This window comes from Bos taurus, chromosome 10 (genome assembly GCF_002263795.3).
Source record: "Bos taurus isolate L1 Dominette 01449 registration number 42190680 breed Hereford chromosome 10, ARS-UCD2.0, whole genome shotgun sequence".
Lineage (NCBI taxonomy): Eukaryota > Metazoa > Chordata > Mammalia > Artiodactyla > Bovidae > Bos > Bos taurus.
This window is the reverse complement of record NC_037337.1, coordinates 27,959,143-27,981,193: the sequence shown is the minus strand read 5'-3', so window position 1 is coordinate 27,981,193 and position 22,051 is coordinate 27,959,143. Positions and strand designations below refer to the sequence as shown.

The window sequence follows — 22,051 nt, the reverse complement described above, 5'->3', positions numbered from 1 at the left end:
CTTCCCTGTCCATCACCAACTCCTGGAGCTTACCCAAACTCACGTCCATTGAGTCAGTGATGTCATCCAACCATCTTATCCTCTGTTTGCCTCTTCTCCTCCTGCCTTCAACTTTCCCCAGCATCAGGGTCTATTCGAATGAGTCAGGTCTTTGTATCAGGTGGCCGAAGTATTACAGGTTCAGCTTCAGCATCAGTCCTTCCAGTGAATATTCAGGACTGGTTTCCTTTAGGATGGACTGGTTGGATCTCCTTGTAGTCCAAGGGACTCTCAAGAGTCTTCTCCAACACCACAGTTCAAAAGCATCAATTCTTCGGTGCTCAGCTTTCTTCATAGTCCAACTCTCATAGCCATACACGACCACTGGAAAAACCATAGCTTTGACTGTATGGATCTTTGTCAGCAAAGTAATGTCTCTGCTTTTTAATATGCTGTCTAGGTTGCTCATAGCGTTTCTTCCAGCGAGCAAGTGTCTTTTAATTTCATGGCTGCAGTCACCATCTGCAGTGATTTTGGAGCCCAAGAAAATAAAGTCTGTCACTGTTTCCATTTTTTCTCCATCTATTTGCCATGAAGTGATGGGACCGGATGCCATGATCTTCATTTCTTGAATGTTGGATTTTAAGCCAGCTTTTTCACTCTCCTCTTTCACTTTCATCAAGAGGCTCTTTAGTTCCTCTTCACTTTCTGCCATAGGGCGGTGTCATCTGTGTATCTGAGTTATTGATATGCTTCCCAGCAATCTTGATTCCAGCTTGTGCTTCATCCAGTTCAGCACTTCACATTTTGACTGTGTGGATCACAACAAACTGGAAAATTCTTAAACAGATGAGAATACCAGACCAGCTTGCCTGCCTCCTGAGAAAACTATATGCAAGTTTAAGAAGGAACAGTTAGAACTGGACACGGAACAATGGACTGCTTCCAAATTAGGAAAGGAGATCGTCAAGGCTGTATATTGTCACCCTGCTTATTTAACTTATATGCAGAAAACATCATGTGAAATGTTGACCTGGATGAACCACAAGCTGAAGCAAGATTGCCGGGAGAAGTATAAAGAATCTTGGATATGCAGATGATACCACTCTAATGGCAGAATGTGAAGAGGAACTAAAAAGTTTCTGGATGAGGGTGATAGAAGATAGTGAAAAAGCTGGCTTAAAACTCAACATTAAAAAAACTAAAATCATGGCATCTGGGGTCCCATGATTTCATGGCGAATAGAAGGGGGAAAAGTAGAAGTAAGGGCAGACTTTATTTTCTTGGGCTGCAAAATCACTGCAGATGGTGGATATAGCCATGAAATGAAAAGATTCTTGCTCCTTGAAAGAAAAGCTATGTCAAACCTAGACAGTGTGTTAAAAAGCAGACATATCACTTTGCCAACAAAGATCCATATAGTTAAAGTTATGGTTTGTCCAGTAGTCATGTACGGATGTGAGAGCTGGATCATAAAGAAAGCTGAGTGCTAAAGAACCGATGCTTTTGAATTGTGGTGCTGGAGAAGACTGTTGATAATCTCTTGGATTGCACGAGATCAAACCAGTCAATAACAGAGGAAATCAGCCCTAAATATCCATTGGAAGAAATGATGCTGAAGCTGAATCCTTTAGCCACTTGATGTGAAGAGCCAACTCATTGGAAAAGACTGTGATGCTGGGAAAGATTGAAGGCAAAAAGAGAAGGGGGTAAGACAGAGGATGAAATAGTTAGACAGCATCACTGCGTCAATAGGTATGAATATGAGCAAAAACTCTGGTAGATGGTGAAGGACAGGAGAGCCTGTTGTGCTGCAGTCCATGGGGTCTCAAAGAGTTGGACACAACTTAGCAACTGAACAACAACAACAAAATTATACCACCGAATGATTTAACATACATATGTAATATGGGATTGTGACCAAAATCAAGAACATTAACACATCCACAGACTCACATAGTTAACTTGTGTGTGTGTGTTTGTGTGTATGTTTGTGGTGAGAATATTTTAAGACTTTTTTTTTCAACAACTTTCAAGTACATGATACCATAATATTAACCATAGTCACCACCTTGTACATTAGAGCCTCTAAACTTGTTCTTATAACTGAAAGTTTTACTCTTTGACCTCTATCTCCCCATTTCTCTCTCTTTCCAGCCCATGAAACATTCAATCCTGTTTGTATAAAATCAGCTCATTTTTTTTTTTGATTCCATGTGTAAGTGATACAATACAATATTTGTCTTTCTCTGTCTGGTTTATTTCACTTAATATAATACCCTCCAGACTCATTCATGTTATCACAAATGGAACAATTTCGTTTTTCATGGCCAAATAATATTCTACAATGTATATATGCCACATTTTCTTTATCCATTCATCCATTTAAGGATATTTTTATTGTTTCCATATGTTTGCTACTTGAATAATTCTGCGATGAAGATGGATGTGTAAATATTCAAGATGCTGATTTTTTCCCTTTTCACTGTATAGCCAGAAAGTAGAATTGCTACATTTTATAGATCCCTGGGTTGGGAATATCATCTAGAGGAGGAAATGGCAACCTACTCCAGTACTCTTGGATGGAAAATCCCAAGGTCAGAGAACCACGGAAAAGTTATGGGGTTGCAAAGAGTTGGATGCTATTGAGGACACACCCATGCACACACACACATACACACACACAGTAGTTCTATGTTTAATTTGGGGGGAAACTTCATACTGTTCTCTAAATTTTCATGCTGTTTATAGTAACTTAGAGGCTGCACCAACTTTTTCTTTTTGGCCGTATTGCTTGACTTGTAGGATCTGTTTCCCAACCAGAGATTAAAATTGGGCCACAGCTATGAAAGCCTGGAACTCTAACAATTAGGTCACCCCAGGGAAATTCCTCTCTGTTTTTTTAATGATAGAGGCATGCATTGTGAGGTGATTCCAACATGTGTGAGGTGATATCTCATAGTGGTTTTGGTTTATATTTCCCCAATGATTAGTAATGTTGAGCACCTTTTTATACATTGATTGGCAATTTGCATGTCTTTTTTGGAAAAATGTCTATTCAACTTCTTTGCCCATTTTTTAATTAGATTAATTGCTTTTTGGTATTGAGTTGGGTGAGTTTTTATATATTTGGGATATTAATCCCTTATCAGATATATCCTTGCAAATATTTTCTCCCATTCTGTAAATTCCCTTTTTAATATATGGATTGTTTCCTTTGCTGTGTAGAAGTTTTTAAACTTGATATCAGATCAGATCAGTCATTCAGTTGTGTCCGACTCTTTGCGACCCCATGAATCGCAGCACACCAGGCCTCCCTGTCCATCACCAACTCCCGGAGTTCACTGAGACTCACGTCCATCGAGTCAGTGATGCCATCCAGCCATCTCATCCTCTGTTGTCCCCTTCTCCTCTTGCCCTCAATCCCTCCCAGCATCAGAGTCTTTTCCAATGAGTCAACTCTTCAAGTGAGGTGGCCAAAGTACTGGAGTTTCAGCTTTCGCATCATTCCTTCCAAAGAAATCCCAGGGCTGATCTCCTTCAGAATGGACTGGTTGGATCTCCTTGCAGTCCAAGGGACTCTCAAGAGTCTTCTCCAACACCACAGTTCAAAAGCATCAATTCTTCGGCACTCAGCCTTCTTCACAGTCCAACTCTCACAGTCTCACCTATTTATTTTACCTTTTGTTGTCTATGCATTTGGTGTCTTATCCAAGAAATTGTTGCTAAGACCAATTTCAAGGAGTTTTTTTTTTAATTAATTAATTTTCATTCTCTATTTCAGATCATCTCAAACCCTACTCATTATTTATTTCTAATTGTAGGATAATTTTTTTTCTGTACAACAATGTGAAATAGCCATAAGTATACATACATCCCTTCCCTCTTGAGCCTCCCTTCTATCTCCCTCCCTCTCACCCTTTCAGTTCAGTTCAGTCCCTCAGTCGTGTTCGACTCTGCAACCCCATGAATTGCAGCACGCCAGCCCTCCCTGGGCTTCCCTGGTGGCTCAGACGGTAAAGCGTCTGTCTGCAATGCAAGAGACCCGGGTTTGATCCCTGGGTTGGGAAGATCCCCTGGAGAAGGAAATGGCAGCCCACTCCAGTATTCTTGCCTGGAAAATCCCATGGACAGTGGAGCCTGGTTGGCTGCTGTCCATGGGGTCGCAAAGAGTCGGACACGACTGAGCGACTTCACTTTCACTTTTCACTTTCAGGCCTCCTTGTCCATCACCAACTCCCGGAGTTCACTCAGACTCAGGTCCATCGAGTCAGTGATGCCATCCAGCCATCTCATCCTTTGTCGTCCCCTTCTTCTGCCCCCACTCCCTCCCAGCATCAGAGTCTTTTCCAATGAGTCAAACTCTTCCCATGAGGTGGCCAAAGTACTGGAGTTTCAGCTTCAGCATCATTCCTTCCAAAGAACACCCAAGCCTGATCTCCTTCAGAATGGACTGGTTGGATCTCCTTACAGTCCAAGGGACTCTCAAGAGCCTTCTCCAACACAACAATTCAAAAGCATCAATTCTTAAGTGCGCTCAGCTTTCTTCACCCCTTTATGTCATCACAAAGCACTAGGCTAAGACTGTCAAGGAATTTTTGCTCTATGTTTTCTTCTAGGAATTTTGTAGTTCTAGGTCTTACATTTAAATCCTCAATCCATTTTGTGAATTCCTAAAATTTTAATGGTGTGGCAATTCCCTCATTATTTATAAATTTATTTCCTCCTTTGAAAACACATATACATTACTAAAGGACTGAATGCACTTGGAACTTATTTTTTAAAGGGTTTGATAGCATGATATCATTAATATGATAAACAATTATAATGGTCCATAAAATGTTCAGATAGCTCAGATCTCTTTAGATTATGTATAACAAAGGGTAAAACTGTAAATATGTGTTGTTGTTTATTCCATGTGAATGCTAACTATTTCTACTTCTTTCTAAAAGAGATAGAAAGTTGTTTTTTTTTTTTGTGCCAGATCAATGGTCACATATTATATACCCAAGGCTATGTTAATCTGCTCTAGCAAAGATATCACCTTTGGTACAGTGGCTACAGTAAAGACTACTACTGGGTTGAGCTTACAATAGTCCACTATCTTTCTTCAAGGTCTGTACGGTTTTATAGGGGCTACAGTTGTGAATTAAATGGAAATAGGATGCTCATCACCATTTCTATATATTTTGTATATCTTTTTGCCATCATTATCCTTACAGAAAATAATATAATTTTTAAAATATTATTTAGGCCTGTGGATGGGGCAGTTCAGTATCTTGCCCTCTACTATAGCTGTGACCCACAGGGCAAGGAAACAGTGTAGGAGTTGAACCAACTACCAAGTATATCCATTCAGATTATCCATTCAGGAAATGGTGCAATGATCATTATGGGTTGTCATTTGGTGGACCCACTATGCACCAATCTAGACCAGGACTCTGTGTGTACCTAATTCCCACATGCCTCCACTTATACAAAAGAGCTACAATAACCCTTCAGGAATCCAGGTACACATGTCAAAAACTGTGTCCGACAGTCCTCACAATGTTATGCTATTACTTTTTCCCCTGGTATGTGATTAAGTAAATTATCCTTGGTACCTTTGAGAAAAGTACTGGAAGAATCATTGCAATGTACACTTTCTGAAAAGTTGTATAGTCCTTCCTCCTGTAATTTTTTATTAAAGCTGACCTGATAATGCCATGTCCCTCAGCTCCTACCAGAAGGATAGGGTAAGGGATATTTTAGTATATTAAACATAATAGATCCATTCAAATATCTTCTTGAGCCTGTAGACAGACTCTTTCCTCTACAGTATTTCAGGAACAATTTGATATTTCAACTTTGATAGAAGTAAGTACCTAGAAAAGATACCTAACTGGCTTTACATACACAATAAATAATTTGAAATTTAATAGTCTCACAGATATATAGGGTTTTGAGGGTGATGGAATAGCTAGAGGAAGACCTACAAAAAGGCATTATTTTTAAGTAAAGGAGCCATTCTGATATCTTTTATTACCAGAGATCAATTACAGTGCAGAAGTTAAGATAACAGAACTTGGATCAAAAATGCAAGACTTAACACACCCTAACACCATTCACAAAAATAAACTCAAAATGGATCAAAGACCTAAATGTGAGAATCAGTCAGTTCAATTGTTCAGTCGTGTCCGACTCTTAGTGACCCCATGGACTGCAGCATACCAGGCTTCCCCGTCCATCACCAACTTCCGGGGCTTACTCAAATTTATATGCATACAGTTGGTGATGCCATTCTACCATCTTATCCTCTGTTGTCCCCTTCTCCTCCTGCCTTCAATCTTGCCCAGCATCAGTGTCTTTTCCAAAAAGTTAATTCTTCGCATCAGGTGGCCAAAGGATTGGAGCTTCAGCTTCAGCATCAGTCCTTCCAATGACTGATTTCCTTTAGGATGGACTGCTTGGATCTCCTTGCAGTCCAAGGGCCTCTCAAGAGTCTTCTCCAACACCACAGTTCAAAAGCATCAATTCTTTGGCACTCAGCTTTCTTTATAGTCCAGCTCTCACACCCATACATGATACTGGAAAAACCATAGCATTGACTATACTGACCTTTGTCAGTAAAGTAATGTCTCTGCTTTTTAATATGCTGTCTAAGTTCATCATAGCTTTTCTTCCAAGGAGCAAGCGTCTTTTAATTTCATGGCTGCAGTCATGAAATGTGAGAATGGACTCTATAAGCTCTTAGAGGAAAACACAGGCAGAATATTCTCTGACATACATTGGAGCAAGATATTTTCCAGTCTACCTCCTACAGTAATGAAAATATAAACAAAAATAAATGGGACCTAATTAAACTTAGGGCTTCCCTGGTGGCTCAGATGGTAAAGAATCTGCCTGCAATGCAGGAGACCCAGATTCAACCCCCCGGAGAAGGGAATGGCTATCCACTCCAGTATTATTGCCTGGGAAATCCCATGGACAGAGGAGCCTGGCAGGATATAGTCCATAGGGTAGCAAAGAGTTTGCTTTTGCACTGCAAAGAAAAGCATAAACAAAACAAAAAGAAAATCATCAGAATGGGAGAAAATATTTGCAAATGAAGAAGCCAACAAGGGATTAATATTCAAAATATACAAATAGCTCATGCAGCACAATATCAAAAAACAAGCAACCCAATCAAAAAATAGGAAGAAGACCTAAGTAGATGTTTCTTCAAAAAAAACATACAGATGGTTAAAAAGCACATGAAAGGATGCCAACATCACTAATTATTTGAGAAATGCAAATCAAAACTACAATGAGGTATCATCTCACACAGGTCAGAGTGGTTATCATCAAAAAATCTGTGAACAATAAATGCTGAAGAAGATGTGAAAAAAGAGAGCCTTCCTACTCCATCAGTGGGAACGTAAACTGATAAAACCACTATGCAGAACAGTATGGAGGTTCCTTAGAAAACTAAAAATAGATCTACCATATGATCTAGTAACCCCACTGTTGGGCATATCTCCAGAGAAAAACATGTTTCAAAAGGATACACAACCCCCAATGTCCATTGCAGCACTATTAACAATAACCAAAACATGGAAGCAACATAAATGTCCATAAACAGAGGAATGGATAAAGAAGATATGGTGTACACACACACACACACACACCCACACACCCATACATGCACAATGGAATATTACTTTGCCATAAAAAAGAGTGAAATAATGAATGTCATTTGCAGCAACATTTGTGGACCTAGAGATTTTCATACCAAGTAAGTCAGACAGGGAAAGATAAATGTAATATTGCTTATATGTGGACTCTAAAAAATGATACAAATTAACTTATCCACAAAACAGAAATAGACATAGAAAACAAGTTTATAGTTAGCAAAGGAGGAAAGGGTTAGGAGGGATAAATTAGTTTGAGATTAGCAGATACAAACTGCTATATCTAAAATAGGTAACTAATAAGAACCTACTGTGTAGCACAGGGAACTCTACTTAATGTACTACATTACTCTGTAGTGGTCTATGGGGGAAAATAATCGGAAAAAGGCTGAGCATATTTATATGTGTAACAGATTCACTTTGCAGTACATCCGAACCTAACACAACATTGTAAATCAACTATGACCCAAGGAAAATTAAAAAACAATTTTTGCAAGACTTTGTGTCCAGGCTTATTGCTTAATAGACCTTGAGGATACTGAACATATTTGTTTCTCAGACACTTCCTCAATGAAATGAGATGATGAGAATATCCACTCCATAAGACTTATGAACAATGCTGAAATTGTAAAAAGCACTATATGAGTGGCATCAGTTATTACCTTCCCCAGGACACAAATGATGATGAATCAACTCCATTGCATCATGAAAGAAACTTCAATTAATAGATTTCTGTCTATTCTTTAGCAATCATATTAAATAACAAACTGCACAATTTCTTGTAAAAGAGAAACTTCACACAGATTTTATAAATATTTCTTTTTCTATTTGCTGAAATATTTATCTTTCTGGGAGGGACACAATGAACTTAGTGTGACTTACTTAAGCAGAGTACACAATTCACCAATCACATTTATTTCCCACAGTAGAGAGAGCAATATTAACTGTTAAGTATTAGGGGGGATTTCAAGCCTACGAAATAGAATTTAATCAAAGGTCTCTCTGAACACCAGTGAAGACAAAAGAATACTGTTTAATAATGAATTTTAAATGTTTTTCATAATTAAAGCTAAGGTTTAAAATTTGGCTTTGGTAGGATCCACCTTTGTTATGGTAATAGTAGGAACAAGGAAAAGTTTTACAACTGGTAAAGAAGTACTAAACGCTAATGACAATTTTGTAGGGAGAAGAGGTACAAATGAGAACTGTGAAGCTCTCCCTTCAAACAGGACTACAGGAGAAAGCTGAAAGAGTTGGATGTGAACAGAAAATCAAATGCAAAATTGATTTGAAAGTGAAAGGTCAGTGACCTGGCAACGGGAGGCATGGTTTCTGGTACCTGTCTCTCTCTGGTGACTTCTAGCTGTGTGCTCTTTGGCAAACCGTAGCCACCTCTCAATTCCGGGGTTTAGCATGTGCAGCTGTGGGAATGAGAACTAACACTGTTGGTAATCTATCCTAGCTTTAAATTCTATAATTTCAACATAGGATTAATAATTTCCCAGACTTCCAGATAGACAAACTTGATAAAGATGCAAAAATATGTAAAAACTGGGGAAATAAGAAGTGAAGTAGGAACAAAGATAATTAAAATCAAGATTGGTAGTAAGTAGATGAAAGAAAATAAAAATGCCCAGTTTGTCTATCAATATAATAGCTGGTCAATAAAAAGAAAAGATAAAATGTCATTATTTGCTCATTTACATGGTACTTTCTTAAGACCAGATAGATTACAAAGGACATATTATTTGCTTTTTAACACTTTGATGTACAGAGTATTAAAGAATGACATGATTTGCAATTTAATGGTGAAATAGATATCATAATTTATTAAACAAGATATTTATAGGCATACAACACTGCCTAGGTTTTGAATATTTCTCTGAAATTGCATAATGTCTTTTCTGAAACCAGCATGAGAGAGAATCTATAGTTCCATATCTTCATAGCAATTCAATCAGGAAATATTTTTATAATGCACAAAACGACTGCACAGTCTCCTCATTGCCACATTCATCTCCTTGTTCCTGAAAGTATAGATGACTGGATTCAGAAAAGGAGTGATAAATGCATCAAAAATAGCAAGATATTTATCCAAGTGTGATGTGGGAGAAGGCCAGGTGTAGAAAAACATTAGTGGCCCAAAGAAGAAAACCACCACAGTAATATGAGCTGACAAAGTGGAAAGGGCCTTGGATAACCCACGAGAAGCATGTTTCCAAACAGTAAACAGAATGAAGATGTAGGAAATGACCAGCAAGACAAAGGAGCCCACAGAAATGAGCCCACTATTGACAGTTACCATGAACTCCAGTTCTTGGGTGTTTGTGCAGGCAAGTCTGAGGAGCCGAGGAAGGTCACAGTAAAAACTATCTAACACATTAGGACCACAAAAAGGTAAATCTACTACAAAACCCAATTGAACCAATGAATGTATAAGGCCAATGGTCCAGGAAGTGACTAAAAAGTGTAGACACATTCTTGGACTCATGATGGTCAGGTATTGGAGAGGCTTACATATGGCCACATATCTGTCAAAGGCCATGGTGATGAGCAGCACCATCTCAGTGCCCCCAGCAGCATGGCTAAAGAAGATCTGGGTAATACATCCACAAAAGGAGATGGATTTATGCTTCTTGAAAATACCATAAATCATTTTAGGGACTATGATTGAGCAAAATACCATGTCAATGACTGAAAGGTTAGCCAAGAGGAAATACATGGGGGAGTGCAGATGAGAATCCAAGGCTACAGTGAACACAACGACAAGGTTTCCCATCATGCTTGCAGAGTAGAACAAAAAGGCGAAGACAAAAAGGAGGAGCTGGATCTTCCATGAAGTGGTGAATCCCAGGAATATGAACTCTGATACTATGGATTGATTCATTACATCCATTGTCTCAGACACCAGGATCACTTTTCACTTTACCTAAAGGAAGAAGGAAAACGAACAAGCATTGCCTAGACAATATTGGTATTTGAGAAAGAAAGCCTCCAGTCCATGAGAAAATTATCATGTTAACATCTCCCACAACCACTCTTCACTACATGCACACCTGACTTCTGCTTACAGGAATACTATGGTTCCCATACGGCATTATGAATTTCAAAACTACTACTACTAAATTATTCTTCCTCTGGACCTCTTTCCCTTTTGCTTTCTCCTAGTATTACATGGATATTTCCTATTTCCTGTTGCCTGGTGTGTTTTACTTCAATAACATATAAGTCATCTTCAAATTCTTTTGATCATTATTTCTTATGAATGAATATTATTTCAGCCATTCATAAGAAAGTGAAAGTGAAAGTCACTCAGTAATGTCTGACTCTATACAGTCCATGGAATTCTCTAGGCCAGAACACTGTTGTGGGTAGTCTTTCCCTTCTCCAGGGCATCTTCCCAACCCAGGTATTGAACCCAGGTCTCCTGCATTACAGACAGATTCTTTACCAGCTGAGCCACAAGGGAAGCCCAATTCATACAAACCACCTAACAATTCCTCATGTACAGCATACAGCTTTCTGAGTCTCTGTTCTGTCAATCACATGGCTCAATTAGAGCAATGTGGACTTAGTTGCTCAGTTGTGTCCAACTCTTTGTGACCCACGGACTGTAGCCCACCAGGCTTCTCTGTCCATGGGGATTCTTCAGGCAAGAATACTGGAGTGGGTTGCCATGCCCTCTTCCAGGGGATTTTCCCAACCCAGGGATTGAACTCAAGTCTCCTGCATTGCAGGTGAACCCTTTACCATCTGAGCCATGATGAACCTTCAGAACCTTCCTTTTTCGGAGGGAAGGCTTGATCAGAAAGACTTAGGCCTCTTTCTTTCTTTTTCAAAATTTCATTTTATTCTTCCAGTCACAATGGGGAATGCGGGTATACCTGTGGCGGATTCATTTCGATATTTGGCAAAACTAATACAATATTGTAAAGTTTAAAAATAAAATAAAATTTTTAAAAAAATAAATAAAAAGTTAACCAGGAAAAAAAAGAATTAAAAAAAATCCAATTATAAATATCCCACCCTCCCTTATTTGTGAAATCTTCCAAATTGCCCAAGTCTCTATACTCCCTCTGCACCATTAGCATTTATTTCATTGTCTCATGATTGTATAAATTTTCATCTCTTTATCAAAACATAGTCCTTGGGTACAGGAATAATATCTGGTTCATTTGAGTAGTCCTCAACATCATCACAATCACCAATAATGACTAACACAACCAGGTACTTAATGAGTTCTTTACACTTGTTGAATCAAGAAAGCATATCAAAAATGACCATCATCAAAGTCTATAAATGATAAATGCTAGAGAAAGTGTGGATAAAAGGGAACACTTCTTCACTATTGGTGACAATTTAATTGGTGCAGGCACTACGGAGAATGATATGAAATTTCCTTAAAAACAAATAGAGTTACTATATGATCCAGTAATTCCACTTGTGGGCATATATCCAAAGAAAACTCTAACTTGAGAAGATACATGCATCCCAATGTTCATTTTAGCACTAGTCACAATAGCCAAAATATGGAACAACCTAAAAGTCCATCGACAGATGAACAGACAAAGAAGACATGGAGATGTGGTACATATGTATGATGAAATAATAGTCATAAAAAGAATGAAATATAAGGCCATTTCCCACAACATGGATGAAGCTAGAGATTACTGTACTAAGTGAAGTAGGTCGTACAGAGAAAGAGAAATATATGACATCACTTACCTATGGAATCTAAGAAATGATACAAATGAACTGATTTAGAAAACAGAAATGACTCAAAAACACAGAAAACAAACTTTTATGATTACAAACTGAGAGTAGGGAATGAACAGGTTGGTTCCAAACTTCTAATATAAGATATCAATTCTTGATTTAAAATAGTCAATAAAGCCTTTGATATATCTCAAAATGGAAAAAACATTTTATCTTATAAATGATGCACATTCATCATATCCTCAAAGATAACTTTGCCACATAAAGACAGTCACATTTCTTTTTTAAAACACATTTGGAATGGTTAAAGAGTGACAGAAATAAATATTGGGTGAAGAGTCAGACAGTGTCTGTGTCTTTATTGAGAGAGGGGGATAATTGAGTTTTAAATTCCAGAAAAAGAACAAAAGGATATGAGCCAGATCCCAGCATGGGGAGGTAAAGACAAAACTACAATCCTTCAGAAGCAAGAACTGCCAGAGATAGACTATCAGAATTCCACTGTTTAACGAGCTGTTCCTGATTTATTTCACATCTATTTCATCAGTGAAACAATTTATACAGAATAAGATAAGTCATTTATGTATTATCACAAATGTGCCTGGTGGGAGAGTTTATACTGTTCCACTGTTTAATGAGGTGTTCCTGATTTATTTCACATCTATTTCCTCAGTGAAACAACTTATACAGAATAAGATATAGGAAGTTATTTCTTTATTATCACAAATGTGACTGGTGGGAGAGTTTATACTAGGGTCAAGAATCCCTGACTCTGATTGAAAATCCATTGCATTTTAATAGTTTCCTATGTCTCCTGTAACAAATTACTGGGAACTTAGTGGCTGAAAAACACAAATGTATTATCTAACAGTTCTGGAGATGAGAGAACTGAGATGGGTCTTCCAAGCTAAAAATTAAGGTGTTTGCTGAGTTGGATTCTTTCTGGAGGATCTAGGAAAGAATCAATTTCCTTGCTTTTTCCAGGGTTGTCTGCATTCTTTGGTTCATGACCCCTTCTTCCCTCTTTAAAGTACATCACTCCAAACTGCCTCTGTCATCACATCTCCTCCCTGACTCTGATGTGAAGTCTTTGCTTCCATGCAAGGTAACACATTCACAAGTCCAAAGACTCATACTTGGACATCTTTGGGGACCATAACAATATTCTGTATACTACAACTTTATTACATGTGAACAAATAATTTAGAAGAAAAAGGAAAATCTTTTTTCCCTAAATATTGAGATATTGAAAGAGGAGGTACAAATTGTGCATCTTGACTTTTCCCCTGAAACTACATGTAAGTGCTTTCTGATTCCAACTATATCCAGGACCAAGCCTGAATAACTAATATCCAACAACGATAGGGAACATATGGTGATCACTCAACCAATATGTTCTTGGACAAGTAGATGTATGATTGACTCCCGAGTGATTCTCTGAATGATTTTTGTTCATTAATTCAATAACTATTTTTGAGTGCTCAGAATGCCCAGCACTATTCCAGTCACTGGGGATATAGCATTGACAAGAATTCCTGCCTTTGAGAAGTCCATATACATGACAGGAAATGCAATTTTGGTCTGTTACATACAGATTTTTATTCTCTAGAAAGGATAGGAACATTTGAAGAAATGTTATGTCATTAAATACCTGGGATTATCAAACACTCTGTCTGCTTTTAGCTCAATTTCCACATTCAGGAAATTTCTCCTCAGTTTTCTGACTGCTTCCTTTATCTCCTTTATCTGAATCTTCACATCTATAATTTCTATCACATTAATTTTCAGCAGTTTTCTAATAAATATGCATGAATTTTCTCTCTCTGAATATATTATAAAACTTGAGGTAGGATTGATGCATCATAATCCTTTGTACTGATTGAAAAGCAACTCAAAAATGATGCTGGCTGTATTTCTTGGCTTATTCACATGTTTATTTAACAAATATAATTTATGCCACATCTATAAGTACTTTGTACTCTGCTATTAGAATAAAATAAAGATAAAAGAATAGATATAAATTATGTGGAATAAAATAGTGAAGTAAGAAAATGAATAGATGTAAAATGGGACCATAAAGTTATCAGAACAACTTTAAGAGCTGTATAAATCATTTTATGACTTCTAAACAAATCTCCATAATATGAACTAACTAATCAAAATATATCTATGAAATGGGAAGAAAAATAATGCAAAAAGAATTCCTCTGACCACTAAGGGAAAAAAAATGCTCCTAAACAAAAGTATTTTAAGACTTCCATGAGGTAGGGGTAACAATGAGAATACACTAGGAAGTGAAAATATAAGTGTGGTTCCTCCAAATTGAAATTTGAATAGCAAAAAATACAAATGAGAATAGCAAAAGAAATGGTGGTAAATTTGACTATTAGTTAACTTATAAGAAATAGAGTTAGAAAGTTAGAAGATGATTTGTAGGGTCATTCAGGAAAAAAAAAATCAGAGATTCTATGTGAAGTTTATATCAAGACAGAGGCTAGCCAGAGGACAGGAAGGACTTTTTTAAAAAAAGAAGTTTAGTGCTTTTAATAAATCAGAAGTAAAATGAAAGAAAGATGAGAAAAAGAAGTGCCAAGCAAAACTGATCTGTTAAATGCAGCAGGAGACCAGGAGGTGGTCAGTTAGATGGAAAATTATAATAAAAAGGAAGAAATGGTAGAATGGGAGGTTCAGATGCATGATCTTAAAAGCCCCAGTACCCCAGATTATTTTGTAATAGAAACCTAGTTTAAGAATTGATTTCTTTTAGGATAACATACTGAATTCCCTAGTTTTACATTTACTTAGTAATACATTACTAAGAGGAGAGTGCTTCATTAAGCTATTACAGACAAAACAAATAAGTTACCAGATAACTTTCCTTAGCTGAGATCTTATGTATGCAAGACATGAGAGCATTGACAATGAAGAAATAAGCGATCCATTTTAATACTAATTCATCATCCAATAGGTTGTTGCATAAGGCAGGGAAAGAGCTGTTGAGCTCAGCAGGAGACAGGAATGACAGCTAGGAAAAGGAGAAATGGGATCAAAGACAAACTGCATCTACTTTAAAATTCCTTCAAGAGCAAAGAAGACAAAATAATACAAACAGCAAATGTCAACATATCTGGAAACTTACGCAATCCCTGTCTTCAAGGCTTCAAATTTCTCGACTATTCATCTAATGTCTTTGAGTGATAGTTTAGTCTCTGAATGGTTTCTAGCAGGATATGCTAGGTTCTGGGTGCTTGGTCACTTTCAGATATGCCAGACCTCCCATGGAATAAGTATGTGCTCTCCTTAAGACCATTGTCTTTAGAAGATATACCACTTTGAATTCTCTAGTTTTGGTCTAACTATTACTTTCAAGAACTATAAGGACATGAATTACAGTTATTATTTATTTAGACTTAAATAATTAGGGCTTCCCAGGTGGTTCAGTGGTAAAGAACCCACCTGCCAATGCAGGAGATGTGGGTTTAATCCTTGGTTCAGGAAGATCCTCTGGAGAAGGAAATGGCAACTGCTAGGGTCCAGCCCCGGCTGATCCAAGGTATTTGAAGGGGAGACGGCTTCGGCGAGGATCAGGATACAATAGCTTCAATTAGACATTAATTAGAGATGTAAAGAGTAATAGAATGAGGATAGCTCAGTAGGAAAACTCAGTGGAGAAAAAAGGCTGAGTAGCTTGGTTTACACGGGAGACCAATAAAACTTCAAGACAAGAAGCTTGCGCCACTTACGTAGGCCACAGGCGTCCTTCCGTCCTCCCGAAGGAGAGGAGACACTGAGGCCTCCCCGGTCAGATCTTAGAAGCCCAGGCATAATTAGTAAGCATGGCGGGTTCTGCACTCCAGATGGAGACTCAGCCAGAGTGAGAGAGAGAGAAAGACATGGGGAGGCCAGTATTTCAAGGAACTGATCCCAAGTCTTTATTTTCCAGGGTCTGTTTTTATACACTGAGGTGTTATACAAAAGTCACGTGGGGTCAGCAGTCCTGACTTTTATCAAGGTCAGGTGCTTCATACAAATGTATACAGAGGTCTTAGGGGTGTTACATCATCTTCTGGCCAGGGGGCCTGCTGACAATTTATGACCCTCTCCTTGTGACAGCGGTCTGTCAATCAGGACACTTTTTTCTCCAAGGGTGATTATTCTTAAAACAGACGCCACCCAAATAAAGTAGGGTGAGGGTGTAGTGGGTTTTAGTTAAGGAAAGAATTTACTTAGCCTAAGGTCTAACATGATTAATATCAAAGGTTAATACTTATTTCTTCTATATATTCATTAATGTGTATAAGGGCAGGGGATGTGGAGACTCAGCAACAAACATTGGCTCAACAAATGAAAAACCCTTCACCAACACAATTTCTAATCAGCCCACTATACTTATACTAATGGTTTTCTAACTTTTCTAAGGAACCTGTTTTTAGAAGGTTTAAAGCATCTTGTGCCTCTCACGGTTGGGAGGCTGTGAGCAATCACATGTGGCCGGACAAACCTGTCAGGCAGGCTAGAGAAACTTCAGAGGAGTTTGTAGGTTGAAACAGTCTTATCATGCCCAGGAATTATTATTAACTGGAGCTCTAAGTTAACTCCTTGTCCGAAAGAGGTGGTGGGGGACAGCCCCCCGTAAAGTCAGAGGTGTAGGGGAGAGCACAAAGTAGTAAAGTAGGCAGGCTCTGGTTATGGGGGTAGATGCTCGAGAATTTCCAGGGGGACTCCTGAGGCTCGATCCCGCCTTTGCGTATGTCGAGCCTTCTTCCTCATGACCTTTGCCATGGGCGGAATGCCTCACGCCAGCCCCCAACAAGCAACCCTCTCCAGTATTCTTGCCTGGGAAATCTTATGCAGAGGAACCTGGCTGGCTACAGTCCATGAAGTCACAAGAGTCGGACACGACTTAGTGACTGAGTGCACATGCACTTAAGTTATTAGGATATGTGACAAATCCAGATTCTGCAGCATTTGATATAATCATCATATAAATGTCTTGATCTATATGGAAGCAGAATTGGACAATACTTAACAATCCACTGAAAATTTTTGGAAGAAAACAGAGAGAGAGAGATACTCATTATGACCAGTTAATAAAATCAGTCAGCCTAAAGAGATCTAAAAATATGTTCTGACTCAGTTCCTTCCTTTAGTTTCTCCATCTAGGACATGTCAGGTCTTCCTCAGTTTACAAAATTTCCTGCTTTTTATTAATGTTATAGTCCAAATGTTCTTCCTTACAAAAAGAAAATCTCTCATCCTTTTAATTAAGCCAATGTCCACTTAATTCTTTCTCTGTGAATATAAAGAAGATGTCAGAAACTTTTTCAGATAAATGTTTAATATCCTCGAATATGGTCAAAGCAAATGAAGATCACTCATCTGTATTCTCTAGTTTTAATCACATCAATTCCTTTGGCCTTTCTTCATAGGATCCATCTTCTATCCCATTATCCTTGTGACTATAACTGCCCTCATTTCACTATCAAAAGTAGTGACCTAGAAAGAATTCAAATAAATGTTTAAAACACAAAAATAAAAACAGAAGGTTTGATTGCTGGTTTCTAAGCATTATTCATTTAGTTTTGTAGCTTTTTCCTCTTTTTTTTTTTCATGACCTAATTTTAACTGACACTACATTATTTTAGTTTAGGGTGAATTAGATTCATAGATATTTTTCTTCTAAGCAAGTCTTCAATCATTCTTTCCTCACTTTGATTTGATGAACTTGGGGTTTTATTTTTTTAACATTTCACTTGTGGCTCAGATGATAAAGATTCTGCCTGTAATGCAGCAGACCCAGGTTTGATCCCTGTGTCGGGAAGATCCCCTGGAAAAAGAAATGGCAACACACTCTGCATTCTTGCTGGGATAATCCCATCGACAGAAGAGCCTGGCAGGTTATAGTCCATTGGGTGGCAAAGAGTAAGACATGACTGAACGATTAACACTATCATTAGTACCCAATGAACTTTTTCTTCTTTAGATTTTAGTTTTTTAAAGACAGAAGTAAAGCAGACAACAAGCTTGTTAGGAGACAAAAAGCATATTTGCCTTTACTTTCAGTGCTAATAGATTTCCCTAAAGATTCTTGTTAAAAGTTAACAATTCAAACTGTGTCCTAGTCCTGATCACAGTGTGGACTCCAGACTCTATGATGTGTCTGCAGTCACACCTTTGGATCTCCAAGTCACTTTCAAGTCCTAGTCAAAAATTAAGGTTAATTCCTGTTCTTCAGGGAAGATCCTCTGGAGAAGGAAATGGCAACCCACTCCAGTACTCTTGCCTGGGAAATCCCATGGATGGAGGAGCATGGTAGGCTACAGTCCATGGGGTCACAAAGAGTCATGTTCACAAGCATTCATATTTATTCTCCTATTGTGCTCATCATCTCACTACCACCACCTGTTTCTTCTTGGCTCCTGGCCGAAGCTTAACTGACGTGTACAAAAATCAAACTGTTACTTGAGTTTTCCTTGTCATTGAAGTTTATCTAGTTTAATATAGTCCTCCTGTTGTCAACTTCACTCCATCACTCCTATAAAGGAAGCCTTGTAGCTATTCTCAGATTATTATCTGAAGCACACAGAGGTATATAAAATGTGTCTAAAAATGAAAAAAATAGCTAATTAACTACACTAGAGGGTAGTGACCAAATAATGCTATAGTGTCCTGAGATTGTAAAACTAAAGTTAGTAAGTCAAGGAAATTGTCTTCTAAAAATATATATTCATAGTGATCAAAGAAACAAAGGGGAAAATGTTGATAATGACTCATAGGAGGAAGGGAAGACATTGTAATATTAAGAAAATCAGTATTATTTTATTAAATAATAAAAATCATTTTACTTGCCAATTCAAATCCTATCATGGTATCATGGTGAGTGAAAGACTCCCCTGGTAATTTGATGATAGTCATTTTCCAAGGAATTCATACAAATAATACAAAACAATATCATAAATGTAAATTTTCTCTATAAATTCATAAATTAGGCAAGTGAAAGAATAAACTAGAAAAGTTAATTTAAAATAGTTTTAAATAATTTTATTTACTTATTTATTTTTGGCTGCACTGGGTCTTCATTGCTTTGTGCAGAGTTTCTCTAGTTGCAGCAAGCAGGGACTACTCTTACTTGCAGTGTGTGGGCTTTTCAACGTGGCGGCTTCTCTTACTGAAGAACACAGGCTGTAAAGCATGTGGGCTTCAGTAGTTGCGGTTTGTGGGCTCTAGAGCACAGGTTCAGTAGTTGTGGTGCATGGGCCTAGTTGCTCCATGGCATGTGGAATCTTTCCAGACCAGGAACCAAATCCATGTCTCCCGACTGGCAGGTGGATTCCCCAGCCCTGCACTGCCAGGGGAGTCTAAAAATAGCTTTTTAAGGTGACTTTTACAAATAAGTTTACCACATTATAATAAGAAGATTTTTTTCTAACTCATATTTGTTTCTTCCAAGGCAACTTGTACAGTTAGTCAGTCAGTTCAGTCACTCAGTTGTGTCTGACTCTGCAACCCCATGGACTGCAGCACGCCAGGCTTCCCTGTCCATCACCAACTCCCAGAGCTCGCTCAAATTCATGTCCATAGAATCGGTGATGCCATTGAACCGTATCATCCTCTGTCATCCCCTTCTCCTCCTGCCCTCAATCTTTCCCAGCATCAGGGTCTTTTCCATTGAGTCTGTTCTTTGCATTAGGTGGCCAAAGGATTGGAGCTTCAGCTTCAGCATCAGTCCTTCCAGTGAATATTCAGGACTGATCTCCTTTAGGATGGACTGGTTGGATCTCCTTGCAGTCCAAAGGACTCTTAATAGTCTTCTCCAACACCACAGTTCAAAAGCATCAATTCTTCAGTGCTCAGCTTTCTTTATGGTTCAGCTCTCACATCCATACAACAACTAGAAAGACCATCAGTTCAGTTTAGTCGTTCAGTCGTGTCCGACTCTTTGCGACCCCATAAATCGCAGCACACCAGGCCTTCCTGTCCATCACCAACTCCCGGAGTTCACCCAGACTCACGTCCATCGAGTCAGTGATGCCATCCAGCCATCGCTTTGACTATATAGACCTTTCCTGCCATCCAGAAGGCCTAATAGTTATTTGTTGAACTTAACAAAAAAATCAAGTCATTGGAATCATTCCATTGTCCTTTACTGTACCTGTCATTTGTAGGTAGAAATAATATGAGTAAAGAAGTTGACTTCAAAATATTAAGAGGAAGTAGCAGGACTTATTTCCCTCTGTCTTCAGCTTCAGGTATAGACAATGAGTTCCTCAGTTCATAGTACATTATCAGCATTGGTTAACAAGGGGCTTGCTTTTCTTTTGTATTTCCTTTAAACTCCATTTTCAGTCCCTTTACCTCAGAGAAAACCATTTCTAGTGTTTTAAAAATATATCTCAGTATTGTATGTGTTACCCTAAAACATGTATATTATTTTGTATGTATGTACATATAAGAGCTTTTTATATACATTGCTCCAGTTCTTTGTTCACTTAGCCCATATTGCTATGTGTACTTTCAGTCTATTACTCCAAATACTGCATAGTAATCCACAGTGGGTATGCAACTTTTTGTCTGTCTGATTACCTAATGACAGACACCCAGGTTACCTCCAGTGTTTTCAAGCTGCTGCATAAGACTGCACAGGTATTGGATGATTCTTCCTCCAATTTCTTTAACCCATAAATGGCAGTAATGTTAATATTCAGTTGGAACACAGTTGTTTGATTAAAGTAATTGCTAAAATTCTATAATATGTGCCCACTGATTAGAATATAACCACTGTCATAAGTCCTTTCAAGTTCCACTTGTCACCAAGATTTTCCCCCAGTAATCCTTATGAATTCTCTACTAAAAGTTAATGCCTGGAAAAGCAAGATTCTTCAAGACCCTGTTCCAACTCTGGAAAGCACATGTTATGATGGGTTGTGTCTATACCATGCAGTTATGGAACATCTGTTACCTGGCAGCTTGACTAGGCTTGAAGGATTTAAGACAGTGTCATTCACTTCGATGGGGCCTTAATGCTGACTTTTAGTTATGACAGTCTCTCCAAGGGATCTTTTATCATTCAGTAGTCCTGCCAAAGCTTCCTTACTTGGTGATGAGGAAAAATGCAAGAGGGCAAAGGCAGAAGCTGCAAAGCAACCTGCACCTAAATTCTGGAATTCGTGCAACATCATCTTTGCCACATTCCATTTGTGACAACAAGGCACAAGACCAGGCCAAGATTTAAGGGTGGGAAAATAGACTATACCTCTTGGCAGGAAGAGGTGAAAAATATTGTGTGTATGTTTAATCAATCAACTAGAAACTACATAACTACCCACTTTGAATTATGTTGATCGGCTAAGTCTCAGAAATCAGTTTAATGTGGGAATTGATATATGTCCTATAAGACTCGAAGGTGCTGTTGCTCCAGTTTTCACTAATTCAAAGAATCATCAGCTGTCTTCCAGTCCTGCTTTTGTCTTAGATTCAACAGATTTGTAATAAGTAATTTTAATTTTTTAAGTAAGTTTCTATCCTGATACTATATATGAGTTTCAGTTGAGCTATTGATCTAGAAACCTCTGTACCTGGGGCCAAACAGCCTCCCAACTGTCTACTAAAGCAGAGATATGGTAACATTACTTGGTTTGAAAGGAACCTACAGGTCCTTGGGAAAACTTTTCACCATTGACAAATGAGATTGGACGTACACAGATGAC

General features: G+C 38.1%; 1 protein-coding gene across 1 annotated transcript; it reads right to left on the bottom strand.

The window, feature by feature from the left end:
- Positions 1–9,585: 9,585 nt before the first annotated feature.
- OR4F15 (olfactory receptor family 4 subfamily F member 15) lies at positions 9,586–10,524 on the bottom strand. Its single transcript, NM_001390411.1, has one exon. It carries the CDS (start codon positions 10,522–10,524, stop codon positions 9,586–9,588), a length of 939 nt encoding a protein of 312 aa, NP_001377340.1.
- Positions 10,525–22,051: the final 11,527 nt, after the last annotated feature.

Excerpts from the sequence above, each read along its gene's own strand:
- OR4F15 (NM_001390411.1), bottom strand. The coding sequence starts at position 10,524 with ATGGATGTAATGAATCAATCCATAGTATCAGAGTTCATATTCCTGGGA.